This window comes from Miniopterus schreibersii (assembly GCF_964146895.1).
Source record: "Miniopterus schreibersii genome assembly, chromosome: 2".
NCBI classification, from domain to species: Eukaryota; Metazoa; Chordata; class Mammalia; order Chiroptera; family Miniopteridae; genus Miniopterus; species Miniopterus schreibersii.
The window spans coordinates 76275201-76293129 of record NC_138102.1 but is presented as its reverse complement, the minus strand read 5'-3'; the positions used below and the strand labels follow the sequence as shown (position 1 = coordinate 76293129).

The 17929-nt window shown below is 34.6% G+C and overlaps 2 protein-coding genes across 2 annotated transcripts in view; one reads left to right on the top strand and one right to left on the bottom strand.

The window, feature by feature from the left end:
• LOC308553266 (uncharacterized protein) overlaps positions 1 to 17929 on the top strand; it is a 115781-nt gene that overhangs the window by 82556 nt on the left and 15296 nt on the right. The window contains exon 6 of the mRNA XM_081129073.1: positions 5381 to 5557. The gene's annotated coding sequence lies outside the window, so the exon portion shown is untranslated. The remainder of the gene's footprint in view (positions 1 to 5380; positions 5558 to 17929) is intronic.
• KCNRG (potassium channel regulator) lies at positions 12635 to 17436 on the bottom strand (the record flags this gene model as incomplete). Its single annotated transcript, XM_081127895.1, has 2 exons — positions 12635 to 13187; positions 16856 to 17436. The coding sequence occupies 2 exons, from the start codon at positions 17434 to 17436 to the stop codon at positions 12947 to 12949; spliced, it is 822 nt and encodes a 273-aa protein (XP_080984021.1). The 3' UTR covers positions 12635 to 12946.

Sequence of the window (17929 nt, the reverse complement as noted above, 5' to 3'; positions counted from 1 at the left end):
TACTTAAGCACACTCTGGAAGCTCATCAAAATCTAAGAGAAAATGGACTTTTTGTAACTAAAAGACTGCAGGCAAACTACATAATACATCGAAATTGTAAACTTATTTTGGAGATTATGTATCTCTAAGCTATCATACACTTTTAAAAAAAATCTTGTCAATTTAAAGAATTATACTTCTGGCAAGGCTTAAAGATCATTAATTTCATTCTGTCTCCGAACAATTCCAGGCAATATAGCCTTCAGAAATATTCTCAGGTATTAACTCAGAAGGGCAACCTCCTCCCACCCCTTTCAGGTATAGACAGAAAATTAACTCCCTTTTCTGTATTACCACTCTTATAGTAGTTGTTTTACTGCTTATGACATGTCGTATTGTGATTGTTTTCTTCCTTATTTTTTCTACTATTAGGCTGTAAAACTAATAGGCTTAAGCCCAGAGGCTGCCTTAACTCAGCTCATTTGGTGACTAATGTAGTTGATGACCTCACATAGCACTCAGTAATATGTTTATTTCCTTATTATAGAATACATTAATACCAATTTGGATATGGCTACTCAAAACAACTCACTGATCAGGTAGCCAGAAGTTAGATCATTCAGTGGAATTCTCCCAGGCTCAATTAAGTCAAATCTATTTCTATAGATCACCTATATCACAACTACATTGAAGGATCAAAAGGAATGAGAAACATGAAATAGTACTTGCCAGATAATATAAGATTTATGTGGAAAAAGTGTATGTAAGGGCCCTTTATTTCTCATTGAGATAATTTACTAGTTAAGAAATAAAGAATTTTACAGCACATTTTATTTTATTTCTTACCAGGAAATTTTAACAAAATATCTGATGTAAGTCAAGAAAAATTGCCTATAGCAGGCTGAAATGGATTCCCAGATGTTCTTTCTGAGAAGTTAGGAAAAAGCACTATGGAGATCAGGAATAGTTTGCTTTGCAACCATCTCATAATTCAGGATTTTTAAAAGTATTAAGTACTTTTTAAAGTGTTAAAATTATTGAAGGATATTTTTTCTGCTTCATCCATGGTGTTGATATGCTTTGCCCTACATTAGGAAATCATCTGGCTTCTGGGCTCTACTTTTGTTTGGAGGACCCAAAACTATTCTCAAATGAACTGAATCTCTAGCCTTAATACCCTGTTTGTTGTATGCAGCCTCTTGGATCTATTTTACATGGTGGCCTCTGTTGCTCTTCATAGTTAATTCCTCCCAAATTAGGGATGGCCTTGCCTGTCAGTAAAATATTTGGGTATTTTATAGTTAATGAATGTATTTCTTAATAATATATCTGGTAGGTCTGCTACTCTAAAATTTTTAATTTTTAAGAAGTTTTGTAAAATTAACTATTTACTGCCAGATAATACTCATTGCGACGGTATTGAAGTATAATGAAGTATAAATATTTCATTTATAGACAAGAAAAAAGCCTAAGATATTGTTGCATTAGAATAGAATTATGACATCAAGATTCTAAAATAAAACACATAGCACTGTGCCAACGCTTAGTTAGCTTTAGGTAGGTAATTGCACATTTCAGTGAATCCAGAGACCTGTGAAAGCAAGCATGAGAATAATGAAATTGTCTTAAAATCTCATCTTCAACCCCGTCCTGCATAAATATTAGCCTGGGAGAGGTCTGAAGGGGTTGGAAATACCTTTTTCTTTTTTTTTTTAAATAAATTTACATTTCATCTTGTTTCATTTCCTATGATAATCTTTTGATATTAATCATGCTCTTTAAATTTTCATAGTTTTAATTTACTCATTTGCACAATATAATTATACAATTTGTGGTATCTGATATATTATTTCAAGTAACAATTTCCTTACAAATAAAAGGAAAACATTAAAATTAAAACATCTGACACAGATATCTAATAAGCATTTCAATTAATATTAAATGAATTAATAACTGATTTACTTAACATGGTGGGTAAAAGGTAAGTCAGAATTCTTAGAATTCAATTTTTAGCAAATCTTATATAGAGCGTTTATGTTTTCAAAGTACTTTTAATATTCAGTATTTTTATATGTAATTTATCATAGTTGAAAAGAGAGTCCTCATAGAAACAGTCAAATGAATTAGATTAAATCTTTTTAGACTATGCTTTTGGTTTTGTTATTTGCTCTTATGGAAAAGAAATTGTTCTCATAAAGGCATGTCTAAAGAAATAACTTAAAATTAGGGTTCATTTAAGAATTCATACAAGAATTAAGATTAATGTGGAAAAACAAATGATATAAAAGTGAAAATATCCATTCGATTAATTTGATGAGTCTAAACATGAGAATCTAAATTATTTTCCATCATTTTGTCCTCATTTTTAAAATCTCAGACAATGAAACTTCCACCGTGTCAGTCTCATTCAATGTATGTGCAGCTATTCATTCATCCCGTAAGTCACTTTGTTCAGAAGTACTTGCCTCTATACTAATACTAATTAAGATAACAAGCATGTAAGGAAAGCTGAAACTTTCCCACTGGCTTAGAAGACCATGAAATGAAGCAAAACAAAATATTATAATGCAGTAAAGTAAAATTCATTTATGAATATTATGCTAAAGGAGCGTTTAAGTAGCTTGGTTACTTTTTCAGAGGAATCACAATGCAAACAGAAGCTTACACTGTTCCTATCCCAGAGAAGTTAGTGTGGTCATATACTTAAAAATTGGCTCTGCTATTGGTTAGTTGTGTGACCCAAGTTGCTGTCTCTCCAGGCTTCAGTTTTAAGTAAGAGATTGAGTTTAGTTGTCCCAAATTTTTATAATCCTAGAGTTGTTGGCCTTCAATAATACAAGGTGAGGCAAAAGCAGGTTTACAGTTGTTTGTATGGAAAATAATATAATAATATAAGAAGAAACTGTTTAGCATATTCACAACTATAAACCTATTTTTGTCCACCCCGTATATTTGTTTTGCAAGTAATTCTGTACACTGACATATTACTCATAAAAGCGAAGGGAAAAGTAAAATCTTGCAGATTTATGTGGATACCTCTGGAAAGTGTATGTTTAACTTTGCCATTATAGAAAAAATGTTTAGGTTTCAATCATGGTCATGATACATACATGTGGTAGAGTGGAACAGTTTTATTCCTGCAAATCTGGTTTTGAATAGTGTAAATATCTGAAGCAGTGATAATTTGAGGTTTCAAATTCTGTAAATGAGAGTGAATATAATTTTATTTCATCAAAAATAGTTATTAGCCCAGCCGGGCATGGCTCAGCGGTTGAGTATCAACCTAGGATCCAGGCGATTAGGGTTCGATTCCCGGTCAGGGCACGTGCCCGGGTTGCGGGCTCACAGCCGATCAATGACTCTGTCATCATTGATGTTTCTGTCTCTCCCTCTCCTTTCCTCTCTGAAATCAATAAAGGTGTTTGTTTTTTTTTAAAAAAAAAAAAGTTATTAAATACTACTTTAAAATGCCTTAAGATTTTTCTGTTTGCATTTTTAAGTGAGATAATCTTTTATTTTTAAGGGCCTATTCTATGCCCAGTATTTCACTAATAGTCTAAAAAAAAAAAAGTCGTGTCTGTCAGCAAAGAACTTTAAGCCTAGATGGGAACATTATACTCATGTACAACAAGCAGCTAAAGAATAGCAGAATGTAAGGTCTGTCTTGCTGACTTGAAGTGCAGTAGAAGCTCAAAGAAATGTGGACTTAGACTCATCAGAGGAGACTTAGAGGAGGTGGAAGATGAGCTGGGCTTAAAGAATGGATTATAGCCTGGTTGGTGTGGCTCAGTGGGTTAGACATCCTCCCTTATACTGAAGGGTCTTGGATTCGATTCCCGGTTGGGGTGTGTACAGGAAGCAACCGATTGATGTTTCTCTGTCACATCAATGTTTCTTCCTCTCATCAATGTTTCTTCCCCTCCCCCTCCCTCTCCTCCTCCCTTTCCCTCTACCTTCCTCTCTAGAATCAATGAGGGGAAAAAAAATCCTCAGGTGAGAATATATGTATATGTATATGTATATGTATGCATGTATGTATATATGAAGGAAATATAGGCTTAAATTAGACAATTTTATCCTAAACAGAGGATATATGGCTTTTAACTAAGCAAATCAAGTGAGAAATCTTGAAAGGGTTGCATAGAAAAATACTGCTGTCAGGATATTTTTTGTCCTAGTAAAAATGACTTTTACCATTATGGGAATGATTGTGAATTGTTAAGCCAAATAGAAATACTCCTTTTCCAAACCACTCTTAATTTGCATCCAAGCCTTAGCTCAAGTTATTTACTCCCAGATTGTCCTTTCCTTCATCTTCAACTGTCTAAATCTTAGGCTATCTATCCCCTGCATGAAATTTTCCTAGTTCATTTTCTTCTTCAAATAGCATTTTTCTTTTGTGCTTCTACACCTAACTTAGAACAATGAATACATCCTGCCTTATGGGCAGGGGCTATCATTTTTTATTATGTATTCTGCAAGCCTAAAATAGAAGGTGCTTAATAAATGGCAGTTGGTTGCTGAAAATCAGCAGTAATGCCTGTATGATAAAATTAATATATTCTGGAAAGGCTAAATACCAGCTAGATAAATGTAACGTCTAGGCTCTTTCCTGGTAATTTAGGAGTTCTCCACCTTTTAGCACTTATTGAGGTTCTCATTCTGTGCTAAATATTTACATTCATGCCTCAGGTTTAAGCTACCTTACAGTGTCCTTTTTTTAAAAAATTTTAAGTCAGAAACCTATGGATGGGGTATGAATTGTTGGAAGGCCTGCAAAATTTTAATATCCCTTTCTGAGGGTTGTTAGTGATCTAACTGATCACCGAAAGCTTTCCGAAGTATAGTTTGTTTTCTGTTGGCCTTTATTAGTGTGTCTGAGGAGATTGAAAATAGTAGAATGAAAAGTCCTTACATTAAAAAATACTTTTCAAGAAACACCATTACCATAATCACAAAAACAAATGTATTAAGTATCAACTGCAGTTTTTTTAAGTGATTCTCTATAGAAAACGGTATGCTTCTGACCTCTGCTTACTGGAGCTAGCTTATTGAGTGGAATAGCTTTTCTTATAAACTTTGGATGATTTTATTAGAGACTAAATCACACCCAAAAAAAGCTTTAAGAAATCTAAGAAGACAAAATTGTGGACCAAATATGCAGCATTTGTTTTCTACTAGACATTTAAGTCATGTTCATAATGTGATAAGGATTTATTTTTTATGTACCCTAAGAGCTTTTATGTAAAATCTAAAGGACATGTCTATTTTTCCACAATCTAGGTATAAATTATGGTTAACATTTAGTTAAAAGTCAGGAATTTAACCAGCAATTAAATAATGGTTCCTATGGCAAAGCAGTTTCCCTAGATACTAATTTACTTTATAACCTGTTTTCTAGGCATAAGACACCATCCATAGAACTGACTATACCAGGGGTACGTAAGGCACATGAAGAAAGAATTGAGACCAGAAGCTGCAAACAGACATTGTCTGTTCTAAGCAGAGTTCCTGACAACAGACCACTCTAGTGAAGGGTAATAAATGCCATGTGAGATGATCCCCGCAACACAAAACTGTAAGTAACTTTTGGGAATTACAGGGGGATTAGAAAATTGTCTCTGCTGACTCAATAAAATCTTCATTTTGTAATTTGTGGCCTGTATGCTTGTAAATTAAGATACACTAGACCTCAAGTAGAGGTCTAGTTAGTGGGTGAGAATTTAAGCCAAAATACAGTGCAATAACTTGGGACCTTTTTCTTAAAACCTGAGGAAAAGGTTACATGAATTTGGATAACTAGATTAGAATTAAGTTATTGGACCTCTGCCTGGAAAACCAATTAGAGGACTTTAGTCTTGATATGGCAAGAAATAGGGAGGCAGAATAGCCCAGCCTTTTGAAATAACATAGTGGAAGTTGACAAAGTAATGGAATTTTTGTAAATTAAGTGTGGCTGTACTATATATAGGATTCTAAGAAATAAAGTCTAGTGGCAAGGAAACTGGCATGTGACTATTATAGTAATCTAGGAGTGAAGAAATCCTGAACAGAATTAGTGCCAATGAGAAGGGAGATGAAAGAATAAATTAAAGATATTTCAAAAGGAAAAACTGTAGAACATCACAATGAGTTGGATAAAAGGGTGGTGTCAAAAAATACATATTCTGTACTAGACAATCATGGTATCACTGAAAGTGGACAGTTAAGAGAAGCTGGTTTGAGAAGATGTTGAGTCCCATTTTTGTAATACTGAATTTAAGCTGATATGCAGGCATCTTATTTGAAATGCTTTGATTAAAAGTTGCTGACTCAGAGGGAAGGCGGGGCGGGGGAGTGGATGGGGAGAGATTAATCAATGAACTTATATGCATAAATGCATAACCCATGGACACAAACAAGGGTATGTGGAAGGACTGGGTGTGGGGTGGATTTGGAGTGGAGGGGGGTCAATGGGGAAAAAAAGGGGAAATCTGTAATACTTTCAACAATAAAGATAAATTTTTTTTAAAAGAGTTGCTGAACATATAGAACTAGAATTCTATGTAAAAGTCATTCTGGAGAGGTAAATTTGTCAGTATCCACATAAAGCTGATAGGGGTGGACAGGCTAACTGAAGCTCTTTATTATGGACAATAGATCCCTTTCTTTTAAAAAGAAATATATAAACACATGTAAATAAAAATTTTTATGTAAATAAATTATTTGACTAGGTATGCAATCTTAAATAAACATTTCCAAAACTGAATTAAAACTCTCCCTTTTTTCCTTTGAGTGTCATATCTCAAGCTTATGCCTGTAAGAAAATTAGTTATGAGGGTCAGTGACTAAAATGTGTTAATATTCTTGAACCTTAACCTCTGCTTCCATTAATAAAACAAAGATCTTTCCCAGTATTAGACTGAAGGAATGAAATTGAGAATTTAAAATCCAAATAATTCAGTCAGTTTAAACTTTGTAAAATTGACATGGCTTTAATTTCTCAAATGGAAAGGCAAGTAATTGAATTGTGGGAAATGTGCTGATCTCTAGTTTCAAGAAACAGTCCAGCACAAAGACCTGGCATTCTAGCTGAAGAGCTGTAATAATAAACAGAAATTTGAAAACCAGGAAGACAAGTTTTTTAAGAGTACAACTGTGGCATTTCAAAGGAGGTATAACAAGATATTCCAGAGCTGGCCAAAAATGGTTTTGATAATTGAGATTCTTTATTTGAATACTTGTTTTTGATGGAGAACACAGTCAAGAGAAAATGAAGGTTCTAAGAGATCTGGAACTTTTTGGGCTTGCTTCTGAAGAAAGTGTTAGCCAAAAATAATCAAATAGGAACTCAGTACTGCTTAAACTGTAGGCAGGAGTTTAAAAAGTGACAAAAGCCAAAAAAAAAATAAAATTATTTAATTAATTGAAAGCAAATATTTTGGTTTTCTAGGAGCTAAACCTTGTTTTGTAGGATTACTATTTAGAAAGGCAAAATACCTTGCTCTATTTACCTAGTTATTACCTGTCATGAAAAGTAGCCACATGTCATTAGACAGAAATACCATAATCTACATCTTTCTTTGATTTTTAATTTTCTACTTTAATGATATTTAGGAAACCTAAAATGTTCATTTGTGCTTCCAAACTGCCTTTTAAAAACTCAGTAATATGTCTTCTGGGTATACTACGATCTTTTAGACCAAATTCATCTCCATCCTTGAACCATTTGATTAATCCAAGTAGAGCGAACCTACGACTTCAAACTGGGTTATCCCAGTTTTTTCTATATTTCCATCCTAGTTACATCTAATTTACTTACATGCCTGATCTATTGACTTCTACTATCTTTTCATGACTAAATTTTGGAGGTGAGTCAAGATTTAATATCTATCATAGTCATGTAACATTTATTCTGAACTTATATTCCTTTAAAGTTTCTTTAATTACTAAGTACTCTTGTAGCATTACATTTTTATTAGCAAATTATGTATATTCCAATTTTGGCTGGGCTGTTTAACTGATTAAATGTATAATTTTATGTAGCTTTTAACTAGTATTTCTATATACATTTATATTTTCATCTTATTTGTAATCGCCCAAGTAAACATCTAATAGAAAAATACTATGGTTTGGTTTTTTCTTTAGTCTTTAACTTGAATCATGTCTTTCAGACTCTTTATGTAAAATATCCTCATCCATCTTTCAGTCAACTATAATTCTTGTTTTTCCAAGTGCCTGTTCACTAATAATGTAGCATTCCAAATTGTTCATTTCAGTTCAGTTTGGACTGTTGGATGTCCAGCACTGTGGGGGGAATATAAAGACCAGTATAAAGCACAGTCCCAGCCCGCATCTTGAAAAATCTTGTGGAACCTCAGACATTGCAGCCAGAATTTCTCAGGGTCTCTTATTACAAGGAGGGTAAGACAAACCTGTCCTGTTTGGCCTCCACCTTGGGAACCCAAAGAAATTCAAATTCTTACCAGAGTGTGAAAATGGAGAGTAACATGAAATAGAAACACTTGGTATTGGTGTGTTTAACTCAACTGGTAGAGGAAAAAGCCACTTTAAAACAATGTTTTCTGGATTTGAGGTACTGTTATGAAATCTGAAGGTACAGAATGCTGCCTACCTAAAAGCTCTCTCTAGTTAGGCAGGTCTTAGGTACATTTTAGTTTTGGGAGCAAAGTCCTATTTATTTTGTTGCATGTTACTGCTTTTTAGTTCTTTGCGATGCTTACTACTCATTTCCCATTTATCATGTAAGGTGTTAGCTTTTTACCCATTTAAAGGCTTCTGTGGTTGGATCTATCATAGTTTAGATAAATATTAATGCATTTTCTAAGCTTAACAATTATGAGATGATGAGTTTTTTGGTGGAGTTTGTACATAACTTTTCATCTCTAGTAGGTCCACTAGAAAGCCAAATAATTCTTGAAGTGTAGTTCTGTGGCAAAGCTGGTAATTATGTTCTATTTAAAACACTAAGTTTAATGTCACATTGTTCTTTTCATGGCTTCTTTGGTTCCAGGAAGGGGATAAAACTTCCTAAAAAATTTTTTTTTTATTTCCTTAGTGGCTTCTACATTGCTAAACTTGCTGTTACAGAGTCAACTTCCTCAACACAGAGGAAAAATAACAGTAGAATATGGGAGATTTAGAGTGCTCTTAGCAAGTCTTTTATTATCCCAGCAAAGTCTCTGGTGATGTGGCCATTTCTATTATTTATGATAGAGAATCAATACAAAAACTTACAAAGTGAAGCTGAAGTTTGTCAGATGTAAACAGTATACAAGACAAATTAGAAACAGCTATTATTCTCTAAACCATGTATTTCTCAAGCTGCTTTCCCTTGACCATTTTATATTACGTTGGGCTCCTGATTTCAGATATGTTTTCAAAGCAGCCCAAATTAATTCTGACTTAACATAACCTAAGAACTCTTTCTAATTATGAAATATATTACATCCAAGAGTAAAATTAAACACTAGAACTTCTCAGAAAATCTTTCTAGGGAGAACTTCCAATTGCTTATAAGGTAAATTACTGAGGTTGAAAATAAGCTAAAATCGTTAGTGCCTTACCAGAAATGAGATTGTGGGTGATGGAAAGAAGCTGAAACAAAAGAGAAGTTGGAGATTAGGGAGGCCTAACTATTGATGGTACAGTTAAGACTGACAAACATTAACATGTCGTTGTGATAATTTATACTTGTGTATATGAGATAGATTGATAGTGTATATGATTTGATGAACAAAGTTTTCAGCATAGTTGGACAAGACAAACTTCTGCCATTATTTTCTTATAATTGAAAATAAAATCATTTCATTTAAGAAGTTAAGAGTTAAGTGGTGCCCATATGAAAACGTCAGTCTTTTTTTTTTCCTAATGCAAGCAAGAGCTTTTAATTTCCCTGTGGTGTATCTAACACATTCCTGTTTTCTTCAAACTACAATTGCCTGCCTCCCTTTCTTAAACAAGACACAATTTTTTGCATGTCTACATCTCAATCACAGTGTCCCACTCTATTTTGGAGTGAACACCAGAGGCTTACTGAGGTGATCTTCAGAGATGTATCTCCAGATGAGAAAAATCTCTAAAATACTTACTAAAATAAGAAACTCAATCCACTCTAAAAGTCATTTCCCCATAATGAATTTTTAAGTGTGGCAATATGTCTCCTAAAAATCTCTACACTGTGAACTCATGACTTTTAGACACTATTAATAAAAGATTTAAGTTATTTTCATTTAAACCCATTGTCAATGTTATCAGTTATATTTGTAGTAAGCTCTAGAAGGAAGGCATTGTTTTGTTCCTTGAAAGTATCTCCAATGTCCAGAATAGTATTCAGCACACAGCAGATGCCAATAAATATTTATTCAATGAATTAATAAATGTTATATATATTTTATGTTTCCACAGGCAATATGTTTCTGTTAGCACATTAAAAAGAACATTTCTTATCAAACTAGTTTTCTGCACATATGAATGACTAAGAACACATTAATAACAGTTTAAATATTTCCTGTTACAATATTCTGTTTCAGTATTTTTAACCAGTTATCAGTTTTTAACAATCTTACCAGCAAAGCACTATAGAGAAATAAAGTGTTATGTATATAATCATGCCAACTATACTCAACTAGTTAAATCATATACATGCCAAAAACTTAGCAGAATAGAAATATTGTGCCCAAGAATATTATGCTAGCAAGGGAACCAGACCAAATACATCATCCCCAAAACTAAGATGACACATTAAAACAACTAAGTTGACTTTTCTACAGAAAAGAGAAGTGCCACCAAAACCAAAACACTTATTCATAAAGCTTTTTTTTCTTATTTGGGTCATTATTTTCAATTGCTAACCTTAACATCACTAATCTTAAAGTATTTTGCACTTTTATGTTATACATAATCTTTTGAGGTGCTATTAGGAAATTTTTTTTTAATTATTTCTTCCCTACAACCTAGTACACAAATCTGTAAGTAATTACTAGAAATGTCTAGAATACAATTTCTTTACTAAGTGGAGGAGCTTCATAGGAAGGTTGGTAGAGTAAAATTTGTCATTATAATAGGCCATACTGTGCCATAACAGGCCCCCTTACTCTGCATACTATTTTTCAAGTATAGTTTTTTTTATTTTAAATAATTCATCTACATGGTCCAGTGAAAAGTAAGCCTTTCTCCCATACCTAAACCCTACTAACCCAGTTCCCTCTCCACAGGTGACCCGTATCTTTGCTGAAAATTGCATGGATATATAAGAAAATGAGCATTTTTTTTCCTTCACAAATGGAAACTATAAAGTGGAAATATATATTTTCCCACATTATACATTGTTCTACACCTTGCTTTCTCCCCTTATAAATACCTGACAGTACTTCCTTATCAGTTTGTGAACTGCTGCCCCATTCTTTTTAAGGGCTGCATAGTATTTCATTGTATGAACCATAATTTACCCATTCCCTACTGATGAACTTTGAGTGTATTTCTAATCTTTTGCTGTTACAATGATGTACATTACCAATTGAATGTGAGCTCCTTGAGAATAAGAATTTCTTACTTTTTTTTTTTTTAATATATCTTTATTGATTTCAGAGAGAGGAATGGAGAGGGAGAGAGAGAGATAGAAACATCAATGATGAGAGAGTCATTGATCAAGCCCGCAACCCGGGCATGTGCCCTGACCAGGAATCGAACCCTGATTGCCTGGATCCTAGGACGATGCTTAACCTCTGAGCCACGCCTGGCCGGGCTCTTACTCATTTTTTAATCTTGAAACTTAGTATAGTGTCCCACAAATGTTTAACAGACATTTTTGAATGAGTTAACTGTACTTTTTAAAATGATACTCAACTGCTTCCATTCAGTGGTTTTTTAACCCTACTATGTACAAAGTACTTGGTGCTCTTTGACGTAATGATTCCTTTTCTAGATGTTTATCCTGTTTAAAATGACACGTATAGCCCGGCCAAGCGTGGCTCAGCGGTTGAGCATCGATCCAGGATCCAGGCGATCGGGGTTCAATTCCCTGTCAGGGCACATGCCCGGGTTGCGGGCTCAATCCCCAGTAGGGGGCATGCAGGAGGCAGCCGATCAATGACTCTCTCATCATTGATGTTTCTATCTCTCTATCCCTCTCCTTTCCTCTCTATGAAATCAATAAAGATATATTTAAAAATAATAATAAAATGACACATATGGAAGAAGAATTCCTACAAGAGGAATCACTAAGTCAAAGTATATATGTATTTTAAATGTTAGTAGAGGTTATTCAAAAAGCTTTTCATCAAATGTAGGTGCTAATTAGTAACAAAGATATTATTCCTCTCACTAAATATTTAGCACAGTGCTTTACACATAGTAATGCTAACACTATTGAGTAGATTGAGCTCACATTGAAGTGAGAAAAATTTTGTTTTTATGGTGGCATATAAGTCTATGAAGAGGAAAGGGATCCATCTTATTCATCATCATCACTAATAGTTACTGAGTGCTTACCATATGCCAGGAGATGTGTTGAGCATATTATCTCCTTTAATCTTCATATATCCTAGAAGATATATATTTATTATACCCATTTGATAGATGAAGAAGTTGAGGCACAAATAGGTTAAATGACTTGCCCAAGTCATACAGTTTATAAGTGATTAAGTTGGGATTAGAAATCAATCAGTATGATTCCAGAGCCCATTCTTGAAAGCTGTATAAATGTTCAAGAAAAAGAGAAATGGAAAGAGGGACTGAAGGTAGAAAGAATATGTGCCAAAGCATCAATTGCACAGTATTGTTCAGAAAGCAGCAGTTGGATTGGCTTAAGCATTATTGAGGTGTGGCTGCCTAGAGATGGCATGAAAGGAGATAAGGCCAAAAAGTTAGGCTGAGTACATATTTGACTAACACAGATGCCTTAAATATGGAATCTCCCTACAAGAAAATAGCAATTTCCCTTTACTCTAAAAGAGAACAAAAAACCTCATTTCTTTTTCTGAGATTGCTCTGGCATGATGGTAGCCTCAGGTTTCACTGTTTTGTTTATGGCAAGAGCTTCAGGCCTTTTTATCCTTTCAAAACAGTAGCATTCGGTTTTGTCTTCAGAGGACACTGTTCTGCTGCTGACCAGATGGAAGCCTTCCATTAATAAAGTGTCAATGAGTAAGCCGAGGACATTAGTTCCATTGGCCAATTTTCGGTTATCAGGTTGTATAGAAACATACCTAGGACACACAAAATAAATGTTTAATAATAAAGCATCCCTTTAATAACTAGCAAAACTAGACACATAAATTTGACTTATAATCACACACTTCATTTATAAACCCAAATCAGTAATTTCAGGGTACTGAAAACAGGTATCTTACTGTGATTTCCAAAGTCATTTTAATTCTACATTTAGGAATATAACTGACATTGATGAATTTTCATTGAGAAACTATTTTCTGGAGCAAACAATTTGGTCAAACAATCAAATTTACTAAACATTGTTTAAATTAATTGATTTGTTCATTTCAATGAACATTTTATACATTTACAGTTTCCCCCCTAGATCTAATTTACCCATTATTAGAACTGGTATTACACATTTTTTAATGACTTATTCCTATCAAATGCATTTTCTTCAGGTAAATTTTGCAGATATAAAATACCAAGACTTTATTGTCCATACTCAATAACTGTCTAATGTTGCAAAGCAAAACATGGGGTCAAAAGGCCTCTGGCTATTTCCTGGGAAACTCCATAGAACCAATCCACATAATTCAAGAGAAATGTATCTGAACTTTTCAGATTGGTTATATGTTGGCTTTAATAATGTCAACACTAGCCCAGCCATGCATGGCTCAGCAGCTGAGCATCGACCTAGAATCCAAGAGATCGTGGTTCGATTCCCAGTCAGGGCACATGCCCAGGTTGTGGGCTTGATCCCCAGTCGGGGGTGTGAAGAAGGCAGCCAATCAATTACAACTTCTCTCATCATTGATGTTTCTATCCCTCTCCCTTCCTCTCTCTGAAATCAACAAAGATATATTTAAAAAATAATAATGTCGACATAACACATTCACATAGGTATGGCTGTATTACTCCTTTACTTACCATCAAGGTTATTTTTATGTGTTTGTATCTTCCCATCATTTGTCAATGAGATGTGAAGAAGAGGCTAACTTAAAATAGTTCTAGGCTGCATCCTAAACTATCTGCAGATTTATGGGATAAAAAGAGCCTTGGGGACATCCCTAGCCTCCTTTTAATTATGATTGAAATAGAGGGGCTTATTGTAGCTCACATATATAAAAGTTCATTCTAGGCAAATAAAGCAATTCAGTAATAAAATGTAAGAATTGTAAAACTACAAAGTACATATCAAAACAAATCCCGGGTTCAATTCCTGATCAAGGACACATACCTGGGTTGCAGGTTCGGTCCCTGCCCCAGGGCGTGTGGAAGGCAGCCAGTCGATGTGTCTCTTTCACATACACGTTTCTCTCTCCCTCTTTTTCTCTCTCCCTTCCACTCTTTGTGAAAAATCAATGAAAAAAATATCCTCAGGTGAGGATTTTTTTAAAAAACGTTTATTATGTCTGATAGAGTAAATTTTTAACCTTAGGAAATCATTCCATCTACCCCCACGTCCCAGATCTTGATTGTATAGCCTAGCAACATTTTTCAAAGAGAAAAGGAGTTATAGAACATCTCACAAAATTAAGATAGTGTACAGTAGTATAGTAGTATACAGTAGGCTATAACAAAGTGGAATGCACTTGCAAGAAATCACTGAGCCAAAGTACTTAATTCCCTGTGAGGCCAATTGAGAAATTACAGATTTCACGGAACCCAAAAAGGACAGAAGAAACCAAAGAGAAATAGAAAATCAAAACATATTTTAAAAACTTAAAAGGCAATTACACTTTTCCGTTTGACCCAGTTTAAAAAGGGAAAGTGAGATAGAATAAAAGGTTTAAGCTTAATAACATACCACATCTGCAAGATGCAAGCTAAGTATTTCTAGTACTGTGAACTTGAGAGATGATAACTGGGCAACCTGCTAGGTTAACAAGCCTTAGAGTAGTAAATCACATTAGTGGAACATACTAAACAGCTGGATGACACACCAGACTCTCTAGGAGCCATTCGGGCTTATTCTCCTCCACTTTCCACCTTCAAAAAACAATTGAATGGAGAGACACAGACCAAGGAGTGAGCAAGAAATAAATATGATTGCTAGCTAAGCAGTCATCTAAGGTGGGTCTTTTAAGGCTGGAGGTTTCATCCAGTCATCTGAAATCCCAGTGATGTCACTTTATTCAGGTTATCTGTCTCTACTTTGGAATTGGCACTATACCAAAAACAAACAAAAACAAACAAAAAACCTGCGGGACAGAAAAAATTCTAAACTTCAACTGAAAATACTATTTGGGGATGAAAAAATGTTTTAATTTTAAAACTAGCTTCTGGTTTGGGAATTATCTATTTTAGAAGTTTAAATAATACCATTATCACATTAAGATGAAAAAATTTTGTATTTCTAAAACACAAACCTTTAATAACAAAGGGGAAAACACTTGATGCTGTGTACATGCAAGAATATCCCAACCTGAATTTCTAATCTTGTTTTTCAAAATTACAATTATTTTCTCCAAATGCATAATTTTTAAAAAGCATTTAAGTATCTCCAGGATATCTTTTACCTTGCATGTTTCTTCTTAAAATCAGTAACACCGTTTTTCCTTAGGTTTCTTTAGGATCCCTTTTTCAAAAGGGATCCCCAAAGATCTTAACTCAAATTTTAAAAATTAAAAAACTGGTAATTTCCTCTCTATTTATGATAGTGCCTCACCAATGAAAAGAAAGTTGTGCAGAGAGGTATCTTAAAACCATTTGAGATAATGAGAGGGTCTTTTCTTCACAGCCAGCCTATTAATTTAACTGGCTCTCTTCTCCCAAAATGTCATTTCAACCTTTTTGGAAGGGCAGGAATTATAAAGTATAAAAAGTTAAAAATTATACTGCTGTGTTCTCTAGTTGCAAGACCAAGTGGTGTGTTGTGGAAGGGCAAACATTGGTCGTTCCTGATGGCTACTGCTAAAGTCAAGAAAATACCCCAAAATATGTCTACCTTTACCCACCCCCCAAAACATATGCAGACTTTTTTTTCCTCCTGAAAATTTAAGCCAACTTTCACACATAGTAAAATAACGGTGGGACATTAAAATATTTTTAAGGGGAAAAAAGATACTGACAGCAGAATGGAAATTAGCCTTAGTTTCCAGCCAAGAACAATAGGGGGAGAAAGTGAGTGAGTAATTGACTCAGGAGCAACTACCCTTAACATACTGACAGCCTATCCCAATATTTGGAGTTGTCTAAGAGTGCCAAAGATGATAAAGGATACCAGATTTGCCATGGGACAGATCTGCCTTAATAGTGTTTAAAAATAAAGTAGAAATGAGGAAAATCGGTAGTCAAATCATACGGCCTAAAAAAATATACATAGAGTGTGAGGAGATATCAGGATAAACTATTGAGCCTTTACTATATGCCAGCCATTAAAAATATCTCTGGGGGGTTAAAAAAAAAAGTGTTTGATTCCTAAGCCAAATTAGCAATGGAACATCATCTATAAAATTATTTCTTCCTACAAGTTTAGTGACCACAGTCCCAGTTTTCCCTGGACAGTCTTGGTTTATTCCTATTGTCCCACATAGTAACAAAACCCTTTTTCACTCTTTGGACAGTAATTATCTGGTCATTCTACGCATCTCTACTGGTTACCCCAAAACATTATTTTGAGTCATTTTTTCCAAGAAGTTTCAGGCATGAGAAACTTTCAGTTTTGAGGGGAAACATCATGAACTTGTGTAGAAGAGAGATGCTTCAAAGTACAAAATACCTGACTGCGGTTTGGTTATCAGTAATGCTGTCCGAGCCGCACTGGAAAACCAGGTCGTGGTAAGAAGGTCTTTGTGGAGGCAGTGGAAGTAAGGTCATCTGAGGAGGGCAAGCGTTACTGCTCCAGGTTGGCGCTGAAGGTTGCTCTATAAACACTGTAATCTTCCCAGTTAGCATCTCAATTGTTTTGCTGCAAGAGCCAAACACTCTGAAAAAAGCTTGAGTGTTTCGGCTTAGGAACCGCACCTCCACAAGAGCGGGTCTTGGCTGTAGCAGGAGTTCTTGGTTTAAGAGATCAACTAGAGGATCAAGTTCATAGAAAAGAGCCTCTCTCTGAAGCCTAAGATAGTCTGAAAAATCAGTAGGTAAAATAAGCTGTTGAGTTCTCAAAAAATCTAAGATGAAACTAAATAAAACACCATCTCTGTCCACAAAAATCTGGCCACCGTGCATCTTCAATTCCTGGTCTCTGCCATCTAACATTCGTGTGAGCCGAGAGGCAGGAAACTGCTTTATGGTAGAAAATCTTGTTGTGAATATCTTCCCTCCCACATTCAAAGTGACCAGTTCCTGATTACTCATTCTTTTGCTTCAGCCTAGAGGCTACAAACCATCCACCACAGATTTAGGAACTTGTAAATCGAACTATAACTATAAATGCTGCTAGTTATGTATGATTAATAAGTGGAGGGAAGGGAAAATAACAGAAAACGGAGACCTAGATTACCAGGTAACATACTGTAAAGCAAACAGTGTATCCACAGTTGTGTTTGCAAATCTGAGTTGCTTGGGAACATGCAGTATACAAAATAAAAAAGCTACAGATGAGAAACTGGATATTTTAAGGAAAACTGCCAATATATCTAGGGGTAGGTATCAAATAGATCCCTTTCTTGTATTCCATAAAAAAATTCTCCATGAAAAGCTATTGTAAATCTGTATTAAATATATATATATATATATACACACACACACACACACACACACACACACACTGGGAGCAGGAAAGCACCCTCCCCACCCACCCCCCAAACCTCTTATCTACTGAATCCTCATGGCAGAGGTTACGATTTAC